Source organism: Panthera onca, chromosome B1, assembly GCF_046562875.1.
Source record: "Panthera onca isolate mPanOnc1 chromosome B1, mPanOnc1 haplotype 2, whole genome shotgun sequence".
Classification (NCBI taxonomy): Eukaryota; Metazoa; Chordata; class Mammalia; order Carnivora; family Felidae; genus Panthera; species Panthera onca.
The window spans coordinates 201,250,686-201,270,779 of NC_138342.1; the positions used below are offsets into that span (position 1 = coordinate 201,250,686).

Below are 20,094 nucleotides of genomic sequence, written 5' to 3' on the forward strand. Positions count from 1 at the left end.
GAATCAATGCCTGTGTTGTTTAGGATGGCAAAGGCCCAGCTGTTCTGGCTCCAGATTAGTGCAGTTTAGACAACATCTGCCTTTGACTTAAAAATAGAAGGGCATGAAAGGATCCATTGCAGAGAGTTAAGTGATATAATAACCTATGTTGTTATATCAAACATAGCTCCATTGAGAACACTAGGGATGTAAAGACATTTTATCTTCATTATTTCTTTTGATGTTGACCTGCTCGTAAGAAAGTTTATTGTAGTCTGAAGGGTAGAAATTCTGGATCCACCACGTGCAAATCCTACCACCAGTATTTACTGGCTGTGTGGCCATGAAGAAATTACTTAACTTCTCTTGGCCACAGTTTCCTGCTCTATAAAAACAGGGTAATAATAGTATTTATTTCATACATACTGTATGTGTGTGTGTGTGTCTGTGTGTGTGTGTGTGTGTTTACCTCTTAAAACAGTGTCTAGTTCATAGTGTGTGCTATATGAGTATTACTACTATAATAAAACATGAATAATAGGTAGAATTAATATGGCTTCAAATAGAACTGGGATGTCTTTCTCCTTGGCTCTCCATTTTAATAACCATGTTCCCATTTTAGACATGATATTGACACCCCACACACAGACTTTTTTCTAGCTTTATTGTTTCTGAAGCTGGTATATATTAGAACCACTGTAATTTTAAAACTTCCATTATTTCCCTAAAAGTTTCCATGGTGCTTTAGAATTGGGAAAATAAGAATTGTAAATGTATTATTGATCATTCATTCTGTCCCAATTGTGCTGGTAGCTGTTCAATCTGCATTGTTTCATTTATGTTTCACACATACCCATCAGTTGCTTTGATTTTCATCCCTCCTGCCCCACTGTCAAGACATGGAAACTGAGATTTGGGTAATTTGTCCAAAACTGAACAGTCTGTTTCTGAAGGAGAAGCACAAGTCTGTCTGATAGCCCATCCCTTTCCCATAACCCGCGTGATAGACTTTCCTTGCTACAGACATATTTGACTACTTCCCTTGTTTAGAGATGAACTTTCCACTGTAATTTGGCCAAATCTTACCACTTTTAAATATACCTAACTCTCACACCCTTTTTTAATTCTCCTGTTATAGCTTCTGTCACTTTTCAAAGTAATGGTGTTCATGCAGTATCTCACCTCCACCATGGAGACCGTGACTTTAGAAGCAGAAAGCATTCGTCGCTGCCTACCGGGAAATCCTCATGATCTTTGAGACATGTAACTATGGTCTCTCCATCTTCTTGTTTCAGAAACTGCCCATGATTTTGAAAGTCTGTACCAAGAATAGATGTCAGGTTTCAAGACTTGGAAATCTGGGGGCGCCTGGGTGGCTCAGTCGGTTAAGCGGCCAACTTCGGCTCAGGTCATGATCTCACGGTCTGTGAGTTCGAGCCCCGCGTCAGGCTCTGTGCTGACAGCTCAGAGCCTGGAACCTGTTTCAGATTCTGTGTCTCCCTCTCTCTGACCCTCCCCTGTTCATGCTCTGTCTCTCCCTGTCTCAAAAATAAATAAAACGTTAAAAAAAAATTAAAAAAAAAAAGACTTGGAAATCTGATTTTTAAAGGGTTTCTGAAAATTATATAACCATATTTTTCTAACCCTTCCCAAAGTCTGTGGTCGGGGGTGGGGGGGAGGGGGATGTTGCAGAGCACACAGTCTGCAGACAAGCACATCTCTTATCATTAGTTTACATTTCAAGTGTTGTGTGTCAGGTGGGTATTTGAAGTTTTATTTCCTTGAGCTGCAGTGAGAGTCCAGGAACGGCAAAGTGTAAACAAAGAGCCTGACATTTACCCTCTGGGACCTGGTTTCCAAATGATCGCGCCCAGTGAAATTCATTGGTTGTGCACAGGCTGTGAAAAATGCTGCCTCTCTTCTGATGAATTTCAGACTTCTGTTCACTAGTCTTTTGTCCATCCATAATGAATATTAATGCTGTACTTTATTTTGGCATCATGTTTTCGCTTTTCTTCTGGAAGAGGATTTGATATGACATCCATTTCATCATTTAAACAGTTGGGTTAAAGGTTGACGTGAGGTCACTGAGTTGTGACCATATGCGCTTGCCAAATCAAGAGCGTTATGGAGGGAATTTCCATGAGGGTAATTAGAATGACAACCCGTGTTTCAAGCCCTGGGTATACCAACTTGGCTTCATGAGATCTGGTGGAATGAGGTCTGCCATGGGAAGAAGGAACTGTGCCCTGAGTGCCTTTCAAGAAAACGCTTTCCCATTACCAAATGTATGCACTGGGTGCTGAATTCCCATTACCCAAATAAGAATTTCTTTCTTAAAGCATCCATGGGAAAGAGTGCAAATGACTTCAAGGGAGGATTTAAGGGAATTAAAATTAGAGTTCAAGTCAATTCAATAAGTATTTACTAAATACTTAATGTGTACTCATTACCATGGGAGACACAAAGGGACATTCATGATCTTCAGGGAAACTGGGTAAAAAATTAGTTAAAATGAAATTGGCAGAAATGCCATTCGGATTGAGTTTATTTTACATTAGTTTTTCCCAGCCCCTGGATCTTTGGCAAGTTTTACATGTCTTTGTCTTAAATCTTTGCATATAGCTATAATTATTTTCATCCATTTTTTTTCACAGTTGAGCATTTTTGATAATGGCTTAATGAACTTGAAAATGTCTTTATAATATGTGCATTTTTGCTGTTTTCTTTGAAACTGGAAGTTAATATTTGAATTCATCTTCAACTTTTTCTATTTGCGTGTTGCAATTGTTCACATTAAAACTTTAATATTTTTCCCTAAAATCATAAATTATTCCCCAAATTCCCCAAATCATAAACTTATAATTTTGTCCCACCAACCAGTGACTTTAAACCTTAAAAGTTAGTTTTTAATCACTTTTTCCCATTTGCTAAGTTATTTTGCCTTATAAAATGTTAATTCATTTTAAGCCTCTGCATCCCGTTTACATTTTTAGCTAAATCGGGAGAAAAGTGGCTTAAAGTGACAATTTGTTGCTGATTCATTGTTTCTGAAATGTCACCTCATTCAGTTGGTTCTTGAAAACTCATTTGCTTTTTTTCTGTTTCCGTCAGGCTACAAACTGTGACTCTTAGTTGTACATAGATCTAGAAGAATACATGAGGTACACTACATTCATATTCATATTTAGCACTTGATTGAGCAAATATGGATTTAGCAAGTTCCTGCTGAGAGCTGGACATTATTCTAGACACCATATAGACACAGATGTAAGGGCAATTCCAGGTCTAAACGGGAGGTGGTCGGTTGGAATGTAATCCAATGGGAGAGTCACACAGAGCGGGTATTTTGAGACCTGCATTGACTCGTTCAATCCTCACACTGTGCCCCGTGAAATAAATACTGATGAAGGCACGTTTTTGGTAGATTAACAGAGCTAATAAGAGAGCAAAAGAAGAGTCTTAAATCCCATTCTCTTTCCGTTCCATTTTGGTGTTGGTTGAAAACAAGGCTGTGCAAATAATACGCGTTGGGTGAACGTTTTCTGAATTTGAATGCAATTGTCAAGATGTTAAAATAAAGACAAATCTGTAGACAGGAACAAAAAAGGAAATGTCTAAGGTGCCCGGGAACAGTTGACAGAAGGGGAGGCAGAGATGCCCATCTCTGCACAGGGCTTTGATGGGCATGAGCGGCACTGTAGTCACTGCTCTCCCTGGAAGCCTGACCCCTGCACCTGAGGAAGATCCCTTACGTCTTCTGTGCTATTTGAGATGTGATGTGCATTCTGGGCACGATACATCGTCCACCTACTGCGATTTTTTTCCTTTGGCAGTCAATACTTTTTAACATCTGCATTGTATCCTATTAAATATAGCTCTCTTAACTTGATGATCTAGAATGGCCAAAATTATTTCCTTCCTGAATTTCATCATTTGTCTGTTTCCAACTGTTCCATTAGACTCTGTTAAAAGTTTTAAGGCATGGATGTTTTCTTTTCAGAAGTCTGCTTGGGGAGATCCTTATTTTCAGGAATGATTTTTCTTTTTGTTTCTCTTAAGCATTTCAAAGTCCATGCAATTATACACTTCCCAGCAATTATCAGTGCACAGTCAAGTTTTACATAAGGCATTTCACATTTCTTTAAATGTAGTAAATGGGTATTACACAGATAATACAGAATGGTGTTTGTTCATGCAGCAGCCACATCGTGTGATCTCTTTCCTATTGTACTTTGGTTACTGTGGTCTTTCTGTACAAAAGTCAATTATGTTATCTGTGCAAAAGCTAATCGTTAAAAATGATTTCTTGCTGTTTTTAATAGACAAATGGATAGAAAAGTTGTACAGGCCACATTCAACTTTCAGAATGGCTCATTTGGTTTTTCTAGTTCTGAAAGCAGTCACGTGTAAAAGCTGATGTTAAAATTTTTTGACAGATTTACACTGATAATTCTTGGCTTCGGGGAGACCACACGATCTAAAGTGAATATGTTTCTTCTAATAAGTCTTAGCACTTAATGAAAATAATAAAGGCCCTTGAAAAAATGGCAAGGAAGGATTTGTTAATTCTGAATATTCTTGGACAAGGAAGGAAAACACCGAAAGCATTCATATGTACATAGTTCCCCCACCCCTACCTCTCTCTCCATTGATGGTAGAAATTCAGCCCTGCCTTGCCTGTCTCTGGCTGTCAGATACCTAGCTTCTGTCAGAGGGCAGGCGTCCTGAGTTATGAACTGAAATCAGTTCTACCTTAGAAAAGCCAGAGACAGTTAAATGCCAAACAGTCTTTTTAAAGAACATTTTAAAAATACCCCTTGACTTAGCGATAGTGAATGTGGAATTAAACACAGACTTTCTTTTTTATAAAAGACAACAAAGAATATTGTGGATCATAGTGAACTATTTTCTATTGTGTTAAAGAGGTTTCTGTAGACTGGTTTCACAAACTATTTTTTAAAAACTAGAACTGAGAACCCCTTGACTATGTAGGCAGTGATTTCGTAAACATGTCACTATTAAATATCTAAGTGGTAATGGTTGTTTTCTAAGTGTTTCTCTAAGCTTATTTTATACACATTTAAGTAATTTTGTAATAGAAATAATTTTGGAAATCACTTAAATTTCCTCTCCATTCACTGGGAAAGTTTTATTTCTCCATTTTTCAACCAAAGAAAACAGAGTATATTGCAATATTTATACATATATACCAAAATACACTTCCAATGTCCATGTTAAAAAAAGAAGGATAGACACATAAAATAATCAAATTTGTTTATTGGAAATGTTTTTTTGGAACTCATTTCTTTTTTAAGTGGTAGTCTCCTTGATTTATTTCACTACATCATGATAGCTCTGACTTACTGGTCAGATGCGAAATTTAAACCAGAAAGATATAGACCATAACCAACAGTCATCAGCTTCACCCATGTAACCTAATAGTGAATCACCTAGGTTGGAAATTATGTTCGGAGTATGGAATGGTCTCCTATCGATGAGGTTTCAAGGCAGTTGAATTCTCAGGCAGAGTATCCTATCCACATAAAAAGCGAGCAGGTCAAGAAAGAACGGAATCGAGGCTTTCTTACTGACAAGCAAATGAATATAATACTTGATTTGTCAAAACTGATGGCTAAAACTTTGTTGTGAATCAGACACTATAAATGCATGAGCCTAACAGATAAGTTGGAATATACAAGTGGTGCATTTTTAAGCCTAACAGATTCACGAATGAAATCTTCCATTTATTCTTTAATTCAGTGATTTATCCATAAAATGTCAACTAACATTGATTAGTGATGTGTATTTGGTTGTGCTGGTCCTAAAGGAGTGAAGACAAATATGGCATGAATATTCATCCACGCTGTATTTCGGATAGCTGTCCATATCCTACCGTGTTATCTGTCTGCCAACTCCATGAGACTGGAGAATCTCATAATTAGAAAAATAACGTAGACATCGTCTACAACACTGTATGCAGAACTGTATTTCTGCGTCTTCTCAAACTGCATTTATTTATACTTTTAAAATACTCTTATAAAGGGTTAAATGGCAGACGTTATTAAAAAAAAGAATACATTTTCTCTATTTTTTCAGGGAAGATGAAAATGGTTTTGTGTTAGCTTTGCTAATCTGAATAGTTCAAATGCAGTGCAGGCTTTGGGGATAAGTTGATCTCACCAGAAAAATCTCTCACTTTTCTGTCTCTCTCCTATTTCTCTTTTAATAGTTTTACCCAGCCATACATGTGGAAATCCTGGGGAGATACTGAAAGGAGTTCTCCATGGCACAAGATTCAACATAGGAGACAAAATCCGGTACAGCTGTCTCTCTGGCTATATCTTGGAAGGCCATGCGATTCTGACCTGCATCGTCAGCCCTGGGAATGGTGCTTCCTGGGACTTTCCAGCTCCATTTTGCAGGGGTACGTACCATATGACCACATGTGTCGTGAACCCAGACTAAGGTTTTGGTACTGATGGAATAAGTTTCCAGTAAACAAAAAGAATTCGCATCCTGCTGGGTCTTACCATGCCAGCTTATTCTGTTCCTAGAAGTCAATGTTACATGTAACCCAGGAAGCCATCACTGGGCTCTGTAAAGCTGATAAGAAATTTACATGTGTTCCTTAAACATCCGAATTTTTCTTCGTTCTGTTTCTCACATTCTATGGCTTTCTGCATAATGTTATCACTTGCTGTCATAGCATGCTAAGATTTACCGTGCACATTTATGTCCTTCTTGATTGGACGGCTCCTTTTTTACATTTTGTTCTCATTAAAAATGACAGGCACCACTTGATAATTAAATTATACCTTTTAAAGACTTTTTGAACACTCTTATACCTTTCAAATAAGTTGATCATGAAGGAACACACTCTATCCAAATGTTCAGCGGCATGATTTGGGGGCAAGGTTAGAATTACTTTCCTGACGCCCTGCAATTTTTAACCTTTTCCATAACACTACTTTACGGATCCATTAACTTTAGGAAAGAGCCTACCGTCACTCTCAAGTTCTGACTTTCCCGAGAAAAACTCATCACAGGGTTTCAAAAATAAAAGCGTGGCCAACATTTATTACGGCCTTGATGTGAGGCCAGAAAACGTGCTGAGCGCTGTACTTGGATCATACCATTTAATGCTCAAAACAGCCGTGGGAACGGTAAGCACAGACGCTCGTTTAACAGATGAAGAAACAGAATTTTTGTTTTCAAAAGGTTCCAGGGACAGTTTGCATGTGACGTCTGAAGATTCACCCAAGTCTGGCTTCTAACCCGTGCTCTCCAGCCTGAGTCCAAATTCACAGCGTCGGCTACAAGTCGCGTAGGGCAGCGTTCCGTTATCATCGGAATGCTTATAGTTTAGCCTCTGCTATTTAATGAACGTTTTCTTTAAAAATTAAAAAAAATGTTAATGTTTATTTATTTTTCAGACAGAGAGAGACAGAGCATGAACGGGGGAGGGTCAGAGAGAGAGGGAGACAGAGAATCTGAAACAGGCTCCAGGCTCTGAGCTGTCAGCACAGAGCCCGACGCGGGGCTCGAACTCACGGACCGCGAGATCATGACCTGAGCCGAAGTCGGCTGCCCAACCAACTGAGCCAGACAGGCGCCCCTCTTTAAAAAATTTTTTTCTGTTAAATATTGTGGTCTCCTAAGATCTCCCTGATGCTAATTACGGGATGATGGCATATTGCTGCCACAGTTACCTCACTCCTGCTGGGAGCTAGTACCTACCGATGGCTTATGATGGACCAGGCATGACTTTCCACGTTTCATCGTCTCAAATAGGTACTTTATTAAAGACTCATTTTGCGGCTGAGGGGTCCAAGCTTAAGATATGTGACTTGCTCAAGGTGTTCTAGCTCGTAGCTGATGGCGTTCAGGTTTAGCAAATTCTTCCTCTTCCCTAGAGAAAATCCCACCAGGAAAGTTATCTGTTCCAAGTGTCTGTTTTTCCTCTGGACATGCTTATTTCAATGTGTGTTTCTGAAGTCTGTTGTCTCTCTTACTCTCTCTTTCTTCTTAGGGCTGTTATTTTCTATCTTGTCAAAAGAGCGACATACTCAAAATCCAGACCTTTGTCCCATTTCCCTTCTTTTTTCACCAGTTCTCCTCAACTAATGGATCCCATTTAAGGATACCACTTGGATCTCCTAAATATATGCTTTCTTCCTCGTCCCCACCATTGTTCCCATCCACTCTGGAGAAACACTGGAGCTACTCCAGCTTTGTTCTATTACTCCCTGTATGCCAGCTTTTTCCTTTCTCACTGTCTTTTACTAACCTCTGTTCCCTGTCCTACTACACTGTTCCAGTTAGCTTTCTTGTTTTCTTTTCACCCAGACCCACTTCAAGTTGGCTAAATGAGCTCCATGCACAGAATCTCAGCCTCCTTCAGACATTCTACTCGCTACTCCTTCTTTCCAAGAAACACATCTTCCTCACCCCTTTCTCTCTCAGCCAGACCCCATCAGTGATTCCAGAGGAATGGAGAGCCAACTCTTCAACATGGCTGCCAACGTGCCTCATGATAACCCTGGCTTAACTGGACTGTAAATGCCATCTGTCCGTGTTCTCAGACACAGACTTAAAGCGTTTCTCCCCACATGTGATGTTGTGTCAGGGCTAACTGGTGCTGGCTTTTCTCAAAGCCACTGACTGTATCATCTCTTTTGCTCTGCATTCCTCATACCATGGCTGGGGCGGGGGGGGGGGCAGTTTGTGCCACAGAAATTGGTAAACCCTAAAAACCAGGGTGGTTTTCCCAAAGAATTCCTTCCTGACATACCACTCCACGCTTAATTCCACATTTTTGCTCTTTTATCCTGCTATGTTTATCTCCCCTATGGCCGTAAATCTACTAAGTTTTCAAGTTCACACTCACGTCCAAATTTCTGTCATTCCTTACATTGCAGCCTCTTTTGAGACTGCTTTTTAAAAAAGTCCTTTTGTCTGTAGCATTTATTTTGTTGCTACTTTATATCTAAACATAATGTCTTAATATTTTTTCTTGAACTCCTCCCTGGTGATAGTCTCTAGTCATACAAACGTCGTAACTATATCCTTGATTCCTCTCTACCTTAAAATTTAGCGTAGTCTACAGCTATTTCCCCTCACCGCTCTACCTGTTTCTCCCATTCAAGAACTTAATAGAGGTATAGAAACATGTTGAGAAGCAAATAATTAATATTTGTTTGGAAATGCAAAAATAAATATTAGCAGTTGCCGTGACAGCTTGTTTCTTGCCCACACTCCCCCAAGGAGTTTTCTTCTTAACTGAAGGGTCCTTACTAATTCCACAATTATAAGCCTTTTTAAAGTCAAAGTTAATATAACTGTAAGCTCATAACCATTCTTATTCTGTCGCCAATTTATTAAATTCCACCAATATTAAGATGCTTTTATCAGGATAAATTTTTTTTCTCCTCTATTACAGATTATTGCATTTTGCTTACATTTTGCTTTTCCCAGTGCTTGGGCTAGTAGCATTTCAAAGGGCATTAAATTAGATATAATTATTTTATGAAACGAGTTTGAAGGCTGCATCACAGTTTGTCATTGAATTGGATAACTGAATCATAAGGAAAAAGAAATCAATGATCTAATTCTTATAAATGTGTAGATGTAGCATATCTATGAGAGACATAAATGAATTTCAGGAAAGTGGGTTTAGATAATTTATAAAAATTAAATGAGTATATTTTCTGCTTCCCCAACATTCTAGTTATTTAGTTCTGGGAATTGCTGGAGGATTGATAGCGATGTTAACGGTAACACCACTATGATCCCATTACAATGACTTTTCGCTGGTGTTGAAAAATGTATATAGAACTCCAAGTGGCAGCCTTTAACCTGAACAATGGCACTTAAAGGTGTGTATCATTTCTAGAGTCACGTGATACTCGTTAAGTAAAAATGATAGAATCATCTATTTAATAAAATCAATACATAATAAAATGGGAGGCCAGCCAGCTCTTCCTCTGAATGGGAGCCCAGCATCAAACTGACCTCTCCTCAGGATGAGACTTTAGATATTGTTCTTCTGAAGCTATCATAGATCAGTCTTCTTCATTTATCCTAGAGTTTTCAACTTAATGTCTAGATCTTCTTTAATTCTATTTCATTATTGCCTGTTGCTCCTGGAATCTTTGCAAAGATTTGCTGTTCCTGTGTGTTCAGCTACGGTGGGCATTTAGAGGAGAAATATAAAAGGGAACTCAGAGATCCAATAACAGATGCTCTCTGCTCAGGATTGGAGTGCCTTCTCAATTTGCTTTCGGCTTCCCCTACTGTTTTATTAAATAAAATAGACTAGAACATGAGGGCCCAGGTTATATGACAAATTACTTAGGTCCCCAGGACCCTGGAGGGCCACAGAGTATGAAATCCAAAAGAGGAGGGATTCTTCTTGAATGCAAACTGAACGACCAGAAGTTGTCTCCAGATTTATGGCATGATCATACAAGAAGGTAGAAAGGAAGTAGGTAAGGAGCTGCATTCAGAAAATGCTCCTTCTTAAGAAACAATGATCTGATCCGAAGAACCCTCAGGTAGAAGTGATCCTTATGTCATGTGAGTCCAGAATGAGGTGGGTAAGTCCCTCCTTTCCCACCTCTCTTTAGACCCTGCAACTCTCTGACTCTGGACTTCATTTTTTAAGTATCAGTGTGAACTTACACCAGCTGCCTAAATCTAGGAATCCAACCACAAAGGGAATATGTAGACATAAGGGACATTTGGGGACATGAGCTCTGGCTGGGCCTGGAAGAGATTAGGATAGTTTGTGCAAAGCATAAACTATAGGACAGTTGCATCAGGCATATGCTATTTGAAATAAGCCAGCTCCAAGCAAACACTAGTCCACTCCAGCCAGAGATGCATTCTCTTGCTTCCCCAAACATCAGCTGTGATGCGCCTTAATGCTTCCAATGACAGAACACTTTGTATTTGCAAAGTGCTTCACAAAATACTTCTTAACATTGCAGAGCAGAGATCCCTAGAAGTCATAGCTCTGGACATTCCCAATCACAAGCTGTCCTAAATAACGTTGTTTGTTCGTTTGTTTGTTTGTTTTGTAGTCTGCACTTCATAGGTTAGCCTCTATTTTGTGCACAACTCCTGTGAACTGCTATAGAAAAGCATTTAAAGATCATAGTTGTAGGGTCACCTCAGTGGCTCAGTCGATTAAGCAGCCGACTCGTGGTTTCAGTTCAGGTTATGATTTCACCATTTGTGACTTCAAGCCCTCCATTGGGCTCTGCACCAACAGCATGGCGCCTGCTTGGGATATATTCTCTCTCTCTCTCTCTCTCTCTCTGTCTCCTTCTCTCTCTCTCTCAAAAAGTAAATAAAATAAACTTGAAAAAACTCTCCAAAAAGTCATAGTTATACACTTTCAATTTGTAAATATGCCGAAGTCCATAAATTCATGAACCTGTTTGTATCTCTAATCACCTTGAATGTAGGCAGGGAAAGCAATATTTTTCTTGTAATAAAGGTAAGGACGTTTTAAATGGTGCTGACATAGGTTGTAAATTTATGACTTAGACATTAGAACAAGACAGTTGATATATCATCCTACTTTTACTAAAATTTAATATAAGTGGCCTATGCACATAATTTAAAAAAAAAGCAATAGTAAAGGGATTGCTGTGAAAAGAAACAGCCCATCGAAACTACCATACTTTTGTGCCACAGATATTCTGATACCATTTAACTATTTTTTGTTATCATTATAACTTATTATACTGTTCTTAATCAGTTTTATTGTTTAACTTTTATTTTTAATTCACATCTTGCTTTGAGTATGAACATACTTCCATTACTTCCATCTACTGTGTCTTGTTTATCCCAATTTTAGATTTATGTATATTATCTTTAAAAAATTAAATAATACAGGGGCACTGGGTGGCTCAGTGGGTTGAGCGTCGGACTTCAGCTCAGGTCATGATCTCACGGTTCATGGGTTCGAGCCCCACGTTGGGCTCTGTGCTGACAGCTCAGAGCCTGCAGCCTGCTTCAGATTCTGTGTCTCCCTCTCTCTCTACCCCTCCCTCGCTCACACTCTGCCCTCTCTCTCTTTCTAAAATAAACATTAGAAATAAAAAAATAAATAAATAAATAATACACAGTATACCTTTTTCTTCCCCCTCCCTCCCAAAGGCACAGGCAAGGCTTTACTGGGACTACAGCTTGAGCTAAAGAGAGAGAGCTAACACACCGCAGCTTGGCTGGCCCCTCCAAATACTGCAGGGGCGGAGCTTATGTAGGGAGCATTCCAGCTCCCACCCAACAGGTTAAAGAGGGAAGGGGGAGGAGGTGCTTCATCCTGATTGGCTGGAAGGGCCTCGTCCTGATTGGTTGACGGTAGCAGGCAACTGGGGCAGCTCATTGGCGCTCTTTGGAGCCTTGCTCTTTTGGCTCAGGTGTAAGCCCGCATCTCAAGAGCATCCTGGTTCTGGCTTTGGGCTGGCTGTCCACCCCCGTTTGCGAGCTGGTAGAGGCTCAGATCCAGCATCCTCAGTCCCACCAAGTCCTCTCTGTCTTAGGGTCCCTTCGTGGTCACTGCAATCTGTTCCCAGAGTTGGTTTCTGAGGTGCAAAAATAATAGAAACAGGGCCAGACCCAGAAGTCAAAGACCAGGTGAGGCTTTATGAGGGTTATGGGAGACACAGCATTGACAGAGAATAATTAGGCTGGCCTCCCTCTTTCTGGTGTATCTTCTGATCATTTCCTCCTTCTGTATTCTCTCGGCTGTAATAGAACTTTTGCAATATCAAAGTTGTTAACATTTATACTTTATGTTATAATCTTAATTAAGTCCTTCTTAATTTGTCTAAAGGCTGAAAAGCAATAAACAACATTCATATTATTATAACTGTGTAAATATTTTTCTCCACATAAGTATTATGTCTGTAATTAGACTGCCTCCTCTGAAATCCAATATCTCACTCCCTGTGCCGCTCAGAGTTCAGATGAGTTCTTTCTCAGCCTCAATTATTCATAATAATGCCATAATTACTTCTGTTTCACATTTGGACCAAGGCTATCTCGTATAGCTTGTTTAGTTAATGTCATATCAGCAGGCTTAAACACAAATATTGTGTGCTCATGTTAAACCCCAAATGATTGTTTCTGACTGGCAGTTGGTTCTGATACTGGTGGTAATTTGCAGACTTCTGTATCTGACTTTCAGTTTCCAGCCTTGTCTCCATCCATTTGGCAAAGGGAGGACAGTGCTGGAGTCTGTGTGAGCAGGTCCCTGCATGTGCCTTGTGTTGATTAGACACAGCCATTCTGTTCGTACTTAATTGGAAGGGAAGCTAGGAATTGGATCAGCTATAAAGTCGGGAAGAAGGAAAAAACAGATTCAGTAAATGGCTGGCTCGTTCATGCGATGACTGCCTTCCATTGGTCCTAAAATTTTGAATTATCTTTTCTTTCCCTTGTGGATTAATAAAACTTAAGTTGTGTCACTATAATCCACATGTCTTCTACTTTACGCTTCTTCTGGTTGTTACTAGGAACAAACTTTGTTCTTCATTCTGAAGGTCACGTACTTTCTCTTAAACTCAACTGCTTCTTGTTCCACATACAACTGTTCCTGAAGTGTCTAGTTGCTACTGTCCCCAGAATCCTGGACTTCCATCGCTCTGTCAATAGCTCCGTTGCCTTCATTTCCCCAACCCCATTCTCCCCTCTCCCTGTACTGTCCCTCAAGAGGGCTCTACACTGGCTCCTAGGGCTGTTCTTCACTACCCCACTCTTTCCTAATCCAGGGTCTTCCTTTCTCCTTGTTTCACCCCAAATAAGCTGTCTAAAACTGTTTCTTCTGAGGAAAATCCCTTAAGCCTCAGTGTGCCCACAAATGTCCTTTTATGCATCCACATGGATGGATATTATAGCTGAGTATAAAACTGTATGTGGAAAACATCTCTTCCCAGAATTGTTAAAGCATTGTTTCATTATTTTAAGCATATTATTGGCTTCTGCTGAAATATATTTTCTCTCTCTCTGTCCACATGTATGCACATGCAAACACACACACACACACACACACACACACACACACACACACAAAGTAGGTGAGTGCCTTTTGAAGTTTGTGACTGAAAAGTTTGTCTCGAACTAAAAAAAAATAATTTTTCCAGGCATATGTCAATAGAGAAAATGGAGAGGTTTCTAAGAAAGGAAACACAAGTGAAACATTTTTTGAAGGAAGATACTATTTTCATAATTCATCATCTTCTCAGGGAGAATAATGCACATGGTGTGGGAAAATGCCACAGATGCACCTGTTTGAGGTGAGCCTGGTTGTAACTCCAAGCATCCTCACCATGTGTGAGGGAGCTGGCAGGGGCCATGATAGTCACCCCCCAGGCAGGGCTTAAGGGGTCATTCAGCTGCCACCTGCCTCATAATAGCCAATTTCTCAGGATTTAGAACAGTGTTTTCCACTAGAAATGTGATGCAACCCAGAAGCCTGAGCCCACCATGTAATTAAAAGTTCCTAATAACTACACTTATAAAGTAAAAAGAAACAGGTAAAATTAATAATACATTTTCTTAACCCAACATAGTCCAAAGATGACCATTTGAACACATAATCAATATAAAATATGAATGAAGTACTTTGCATTTTTTCATACAATTCTTCAGAACCTGGTGTGCACTTTACAGGTACAACATACCTCGGTGTGAAACAGCCACGTTCCAAGTTCTCATTCGCCTCTTAGGCTAGGGGCTACTATTTCAAATGGCTCAGATTTCACAGGCAGAGGAATTTTAGTATTCTTTGTCCCTTCCACATCAATTGTTAATGCATGTGGAGTTCTGGCACTAAGTGGGTTTCATTTTCACTTATGATGTCTATTCAATATATAGATGTAGGTTTATGATAAGGACTCATAAGAAAATGGGTCTGAGTATACTCTGTCATAGACTGATTGGAATTCTTCCTTCAACTTCTCAGCCATTTTGCTGAAACAGATTTGAGCTGAATGGTATCGGAAAGTGGAGTCTATTTTTAAAATTAGTTTAGGCAAGAGATAAGAGTGAGCTGGCTCTTGATTAATCCAAAAAGGTTTCTCAAAAGGAATCTCATTTCAGACACTGTCTTACTTTTGGAACAAATGACGTTGGGGTCTGAGGATTGAAGGGTATGGGGAACTTTGAAGAATGGGCAAGGTAACTGTTGGGTAAGCAAAGAATTGGAAGCTCTTTGGTGCATGTACAACTCAAAAAGTATGCAAGAAAAAAAAAAAGACACATTCTAGGGAGGGCAAGAACTAGATTTAATTCCGGGGCCTAGCACCCATGATCTATGTTGCTGGAAGCACATTACATGCCTTTCTTAGAGTTCTTCTCCACCTGTGAACTATTGTATGTACTACAGTGAGATGTTCACAAAGACAGAGCACTACAGGTGAGGTTGGACCCAGCAGCTTAGCTCCAGAGGCCACTTACCCAATCTCTACATAGAAGTATATATAGGAAATGCCAAGTATTTTGAAAAAATGTATTAGTATGAGGGTTAAATGCAATGACATACGCTAAGCACCTTGCAAAGTGTTGAGCACATAAATGTTTATAGGCTCTGTAGTGTTTGCTTCCTGGGTGCAAATCCCACTCACCATTTGTGTGCTGTGACTTCGGCCAAACTTACTTTATCTCTCTGCTCTGAATCTCCTTCTCTGTGTAATATACCTATTTCACATGCCTGTTGTAAAGATTAAGTGAGATAATCCAGGTGAAAAGCTTAGCAAAGGGGTGCCTGGGGGGCTCAGTTGGTTGAGCGACCAACTTCGGCTCAGGTCATGATCTCGCGGCTTGTGGGTTCAAGCTCCACGTCGGGCTCTGTGCTGACAGCTCGGAACCTGAAGCCTGCTTTGGATTCTGTGTCCCCCCTCTCTCTACCCCTCCCCTGCTCATGCTCTGTGTCTGTCTCTCAATAATAAGTAAACGTTAAAACAAAATTAAAAAAAAAAAGCTTAGCAAAGACCTGGCATAGTGAAATTCTGTAAATTCTAATTATTATAATTACCGATCCTATTTCCGCACCCCCCCCCCACCCTGCTTCCCGTCTTGAAAACAACTTCAGATTTTAGAACGAAGTGAATGAAGCCCATGGCAAACAATCTAAAAGTAAATTCATGTGAACTCCAGGATCTCAGGGAGATCCTGCTTAAGGATCTCCCTGCTTAAAGGGTTTTTAATGCATCGTTGATATTCTTTGGAATATATTTTTTTAATCTCTCAGGCTGATTTAATGAGAGAAAATGAATGAACAGAGACTCAGACCAAGAGGAAATTAAGTAGCTGCTGAAGGCTTAGTCAATGTAGAAACAGGTCATTATATTTTACTTGTCACTGTCAGGATGCAATGACAAGACCAATGTTACACATACACCATGCCCGTTGATCCACAAATGCATATGCCTAGCATGACGGTATAGAATATATAGATTTAACAATATACCAGGTGTAGATCCTTTCTAGATTCTTTTTTCTGAAGGGAATGATCAATCAAATTCAAAGTATCTGAATAAGGAGCAAATAGAGTAGCATTTGTTATCCAATGATAGATATTTCAGTTTGGTCACTAAAATTGCAAAGCTTAAGAAAAAGATATGATGGTGGTGAAACCACTATCAATTACCAGATGACAAGCCCAGTTTATGTGCCTTATATATATTCTTGTATTTAATATTCAAGATCACTGTTCAAGTTCTATTTTACCACTGGTCTTGTTTTTTACAGTCTCAGGCACCAAGGCAAGACGTGACTTTTCTGAGGTCACATGGTGGTTAACTGGGAGAGGCAGAATCTGAACCCAGGCATTTTATGCCATTTGCCCCTATGATGCCGTGCCCATTCCCTTCCAATTTACAAGAGAAATAAACGTCTTTAAAAGAATCTCAGTTATCATCTGGAAACAAATATTTGAATTTAAATTAAACAAACATTTCTTCTTGAGAACTGTGTGCCTGAGCCCTGAAAAATGGAAGGGCCAGGGAGAACATGGCTTGTCTGGAGATGGGCTATCAGGACTGTTAACAGGTCAGTTGATTTCCCCCCTGTCAGTTGACAGGGAGCGCATTCAGTGCTCTCCTCTTACTCCTCCTCCTACGTGCAGGACAGGAAGGTGTCCCACAGACCCCGTAGGCCATTCAGAGGTCATGTGCCCAGAACGGAGAAAAATAAAGGCAGTCAGATGCCAGAAGGGAAAGGTGGCTGCTGGTCTCGGTATTTTCTGTGGGTGTACAAATGATTTAAGCCAAACACTGACTAAAACTGCTTGCCGGAGTGACTACCGTGCGTAGCAAATGAAAAAAAAAATTGATGTGTAAGCTTAGTTCAAGAGAGCTTTAAGCCCATAGAGGGCTGTTTGGCTGTAAGGTCTTTCTCCTGTTTTATTTCAAAGGCTAAATATGATTTGCTGAAGCTATTTCTTTACAGAGTAAGTCAACCATAGAGAAAACAAAGCAGACAGTGGTCTGTTTTCTCAAGTGGGCTTCCTACTCCAGGGGAAGAATTTCTTTGGATTAAGTTGGTCCATACCTCTTTCTTCTTTCTTCCCTGCAGCTTTAGATCCTTCACGGAACCCCACCCCTCATCTGCCCTCCCAACAATCCCCCATCCTTGGGCACAAAGGCAAGACTTGGCAGGTGCCCCCGAGTAGTGGCGCAATATTGGTGCACAGAGAAAGTTCTCTGGCCCCAAGAAGAACCACCTTGGGAGGCAGTTGAGACAAGATACAAAACATTTGAGAGGTGGTTGGCCAATAATTATTCTTACTTTATTTTCTATTTCTAGCCAATGGAATCTTTTTAGGTAACTATGAGATACTCAAGAAAGAAAGCAATGAGGAAGTTGAGATAGCATGGCTAAACATTTTATTTAGATTAAAATCCTCTGGGGCAGGTGTCATAATATAAACTTTACATATACTATGTTATGCTGTCCAAAAATTGTGAGGTGAATATTTATAGTTTGCGGATAAGGAATCGAATTCCCTGACATGCAGAGACTCTGGTCCAAGGCTACAGAGACAATGGCTGCCATAGGCAGTTCTCACGTGGTGCTTCTTACACATGCCTCCGAAAGCCTCCTCCTTGGGGGAAGCTAAAGGGAGGTTGTTTGCTTTTGTTCTGTGGGAAAGCATGATCTGTAAACCACTAAAAGTAATAGATAATGAATCATTATTGAAAGCTAGGCTTCCATAAAGCTCTAACCTTGTTTCTGTCTAAACACATGCATTTAAGATAAATATTCACCTAAATTTGTCAAAACACGTTGTCACTATTATGTGATGGTTTTAAAGAATATAGGATGTGACAGCTGGGGGGTTTTTTGTTTTGTTTCGTTGTTGTTGTTGTTTAAGAGTTGACTGATTTTATCCATTTCAGGACAGTTGCTTTTTTTTTTTTTTTTTTTTTGGAAGGATGGATCGTAGTTAGCAAGCAAGGATGCCATGAAATAAAGAACCGGGAGCCATCTCAGTAATGCCTTTAATAAAACAGGCTAAATAATGTATGCGTGTGTTTCATTTAGAGCTGTCTAAAGCTGAAAATTTCTTTAATTGATAAGCCTTACATAACGTGACTGGAAATGACAATATGTCACTTGCCACTGCTTCACGAAATGTCACTCAAGGTTTTTTAATTGCAGGCATTCCGCTGCTAGTGATGCCAGGGAGAAAGAGAGGCTGGGGAAGATGTAGCTGGAGGGGAGGAGAAGGGAGAGAAGTCATGCTTTTTATGCGAGCCTATAAATTCTGTGATATTTAAAACACAGCTGTGTTTTTATCAGTTATGTTACAGAAATAACATAAAACGAATCTTAAATGATCTGTCATGTCAGGACCACGCATTACAAAGTAAGATTGAGTGGGGCAATCTTCACAGAAGGAACCTGGCTCTAAATTAAGTTTGAATGGCTTTAGACAATTTTGTTTTAAGCACTTTTCTTGCACACTGCGCAATAAACAACTCTAATGTAAACCTTACCAAAATTGGGGGAAAAAAGAAGTATTGAAAATATATGTCAACATTAGATTGTAGTAAGTCTGGTTTACATGTTTTGCATTTCATGATGTCACAAGCTTTCTGCTAAGTACCTTTTTTAAAAATATGTTTACATTATCTCATTAAATCCAATCTTATGACAAGTTTAAAGCATAATCATAAGGTGCCTGTATGCCAATTATTTTTAATTTTGTGGATTAATTTAGTTATTTTTCTGTGATTTTGTCAGAGGCACCATATTGGGTTGTAGAGCTGACTGTCTAATACCAATATAGATATATTTCCAAGGAAATGCCATTCACTGTGATAGGTAGTAACAGACGTGTCTAACAGCAAGAACTTTGTCACTCAAGATCCTGCTTTGCCGTATAATACCTGGGACATCTTGGGCAAGCTATTTTCTTGCAAAGCCTCTGGTTTCAATTCCTTTAAATTAGACTAATACTTTTAATCTCACAATACCGGCAAGGATTAAATAATATCTCAAAGTGCTCAATACCAATAATTACTATTATTATTGTAAATGTTATCACTGAAGATCCAGGATGGAGGGAAAGTAGGGACCAATGAGGCCAACCCAAGCTCTGGGAACTCTCAAGGCTAAAGTCATAGAGCAGATTACTTTTCTTGTTTTTCCTTTGTAAGATTAGTATTATACCATAAACTTTCAGTTTTAATTGATAGCATTTTCTTCTCAATATCCTCAAAATTATACAAATTAATAGTTATTTCTTTGCCTGTAATTGAACATAATGAGTGTTTCCAACATTTACGGCTGCACATAATACTATAATTAGTGTCTCTGTACATATAGCATTGCTTTTGTTTCTTCTGTTTAATTATTTCCTAAGGATAGAGTTTTCAAAATGTTTTTTATGCCTTGCACACTTGCTGAACAAATTTCCACGCCGCCAGGAGTTTCACCACAATTATTCCTAGTTTTGATGTTAGTATTTGCTTTTAATTTGCTGAGAATTTAGTAGCATTAGAACGATGCCCCAGAGTTGCCTTAATCGTCCTTTGATTTCCAGTAGAATATGTCTACTTACTATTTGTGTCCATTCATTCATTCTTTAAAGAAACA

General features: G+C 39.4%; 1 protein-coding gene across 3 annotated transcripts in view; it reads left to right on the top strand.

Moving 5' to 3' along the window:
* The window catches only part of CSMD1 (CUB and Sushi multiple domains 1), a 2,002,273-nt gene that overhangs the window by 972,536 nt on the left and 1,009,643 nt on the right, over positions 1-20,094 (top strand). For all 3 annotated transcript variants that reach the window (XM_078445226.2, XM_078445227.2, XM_078445228.2), the window contains one exon: positions 6,212-6,406. In XM_078445226.2, coding sequence (XP_078301352.2) covers positions 6,212-6,406 — 195 coding nt within the window. The remainder of the gene's footprint in view (positions 1-6,211; positions 6,407-20,094) is intronic.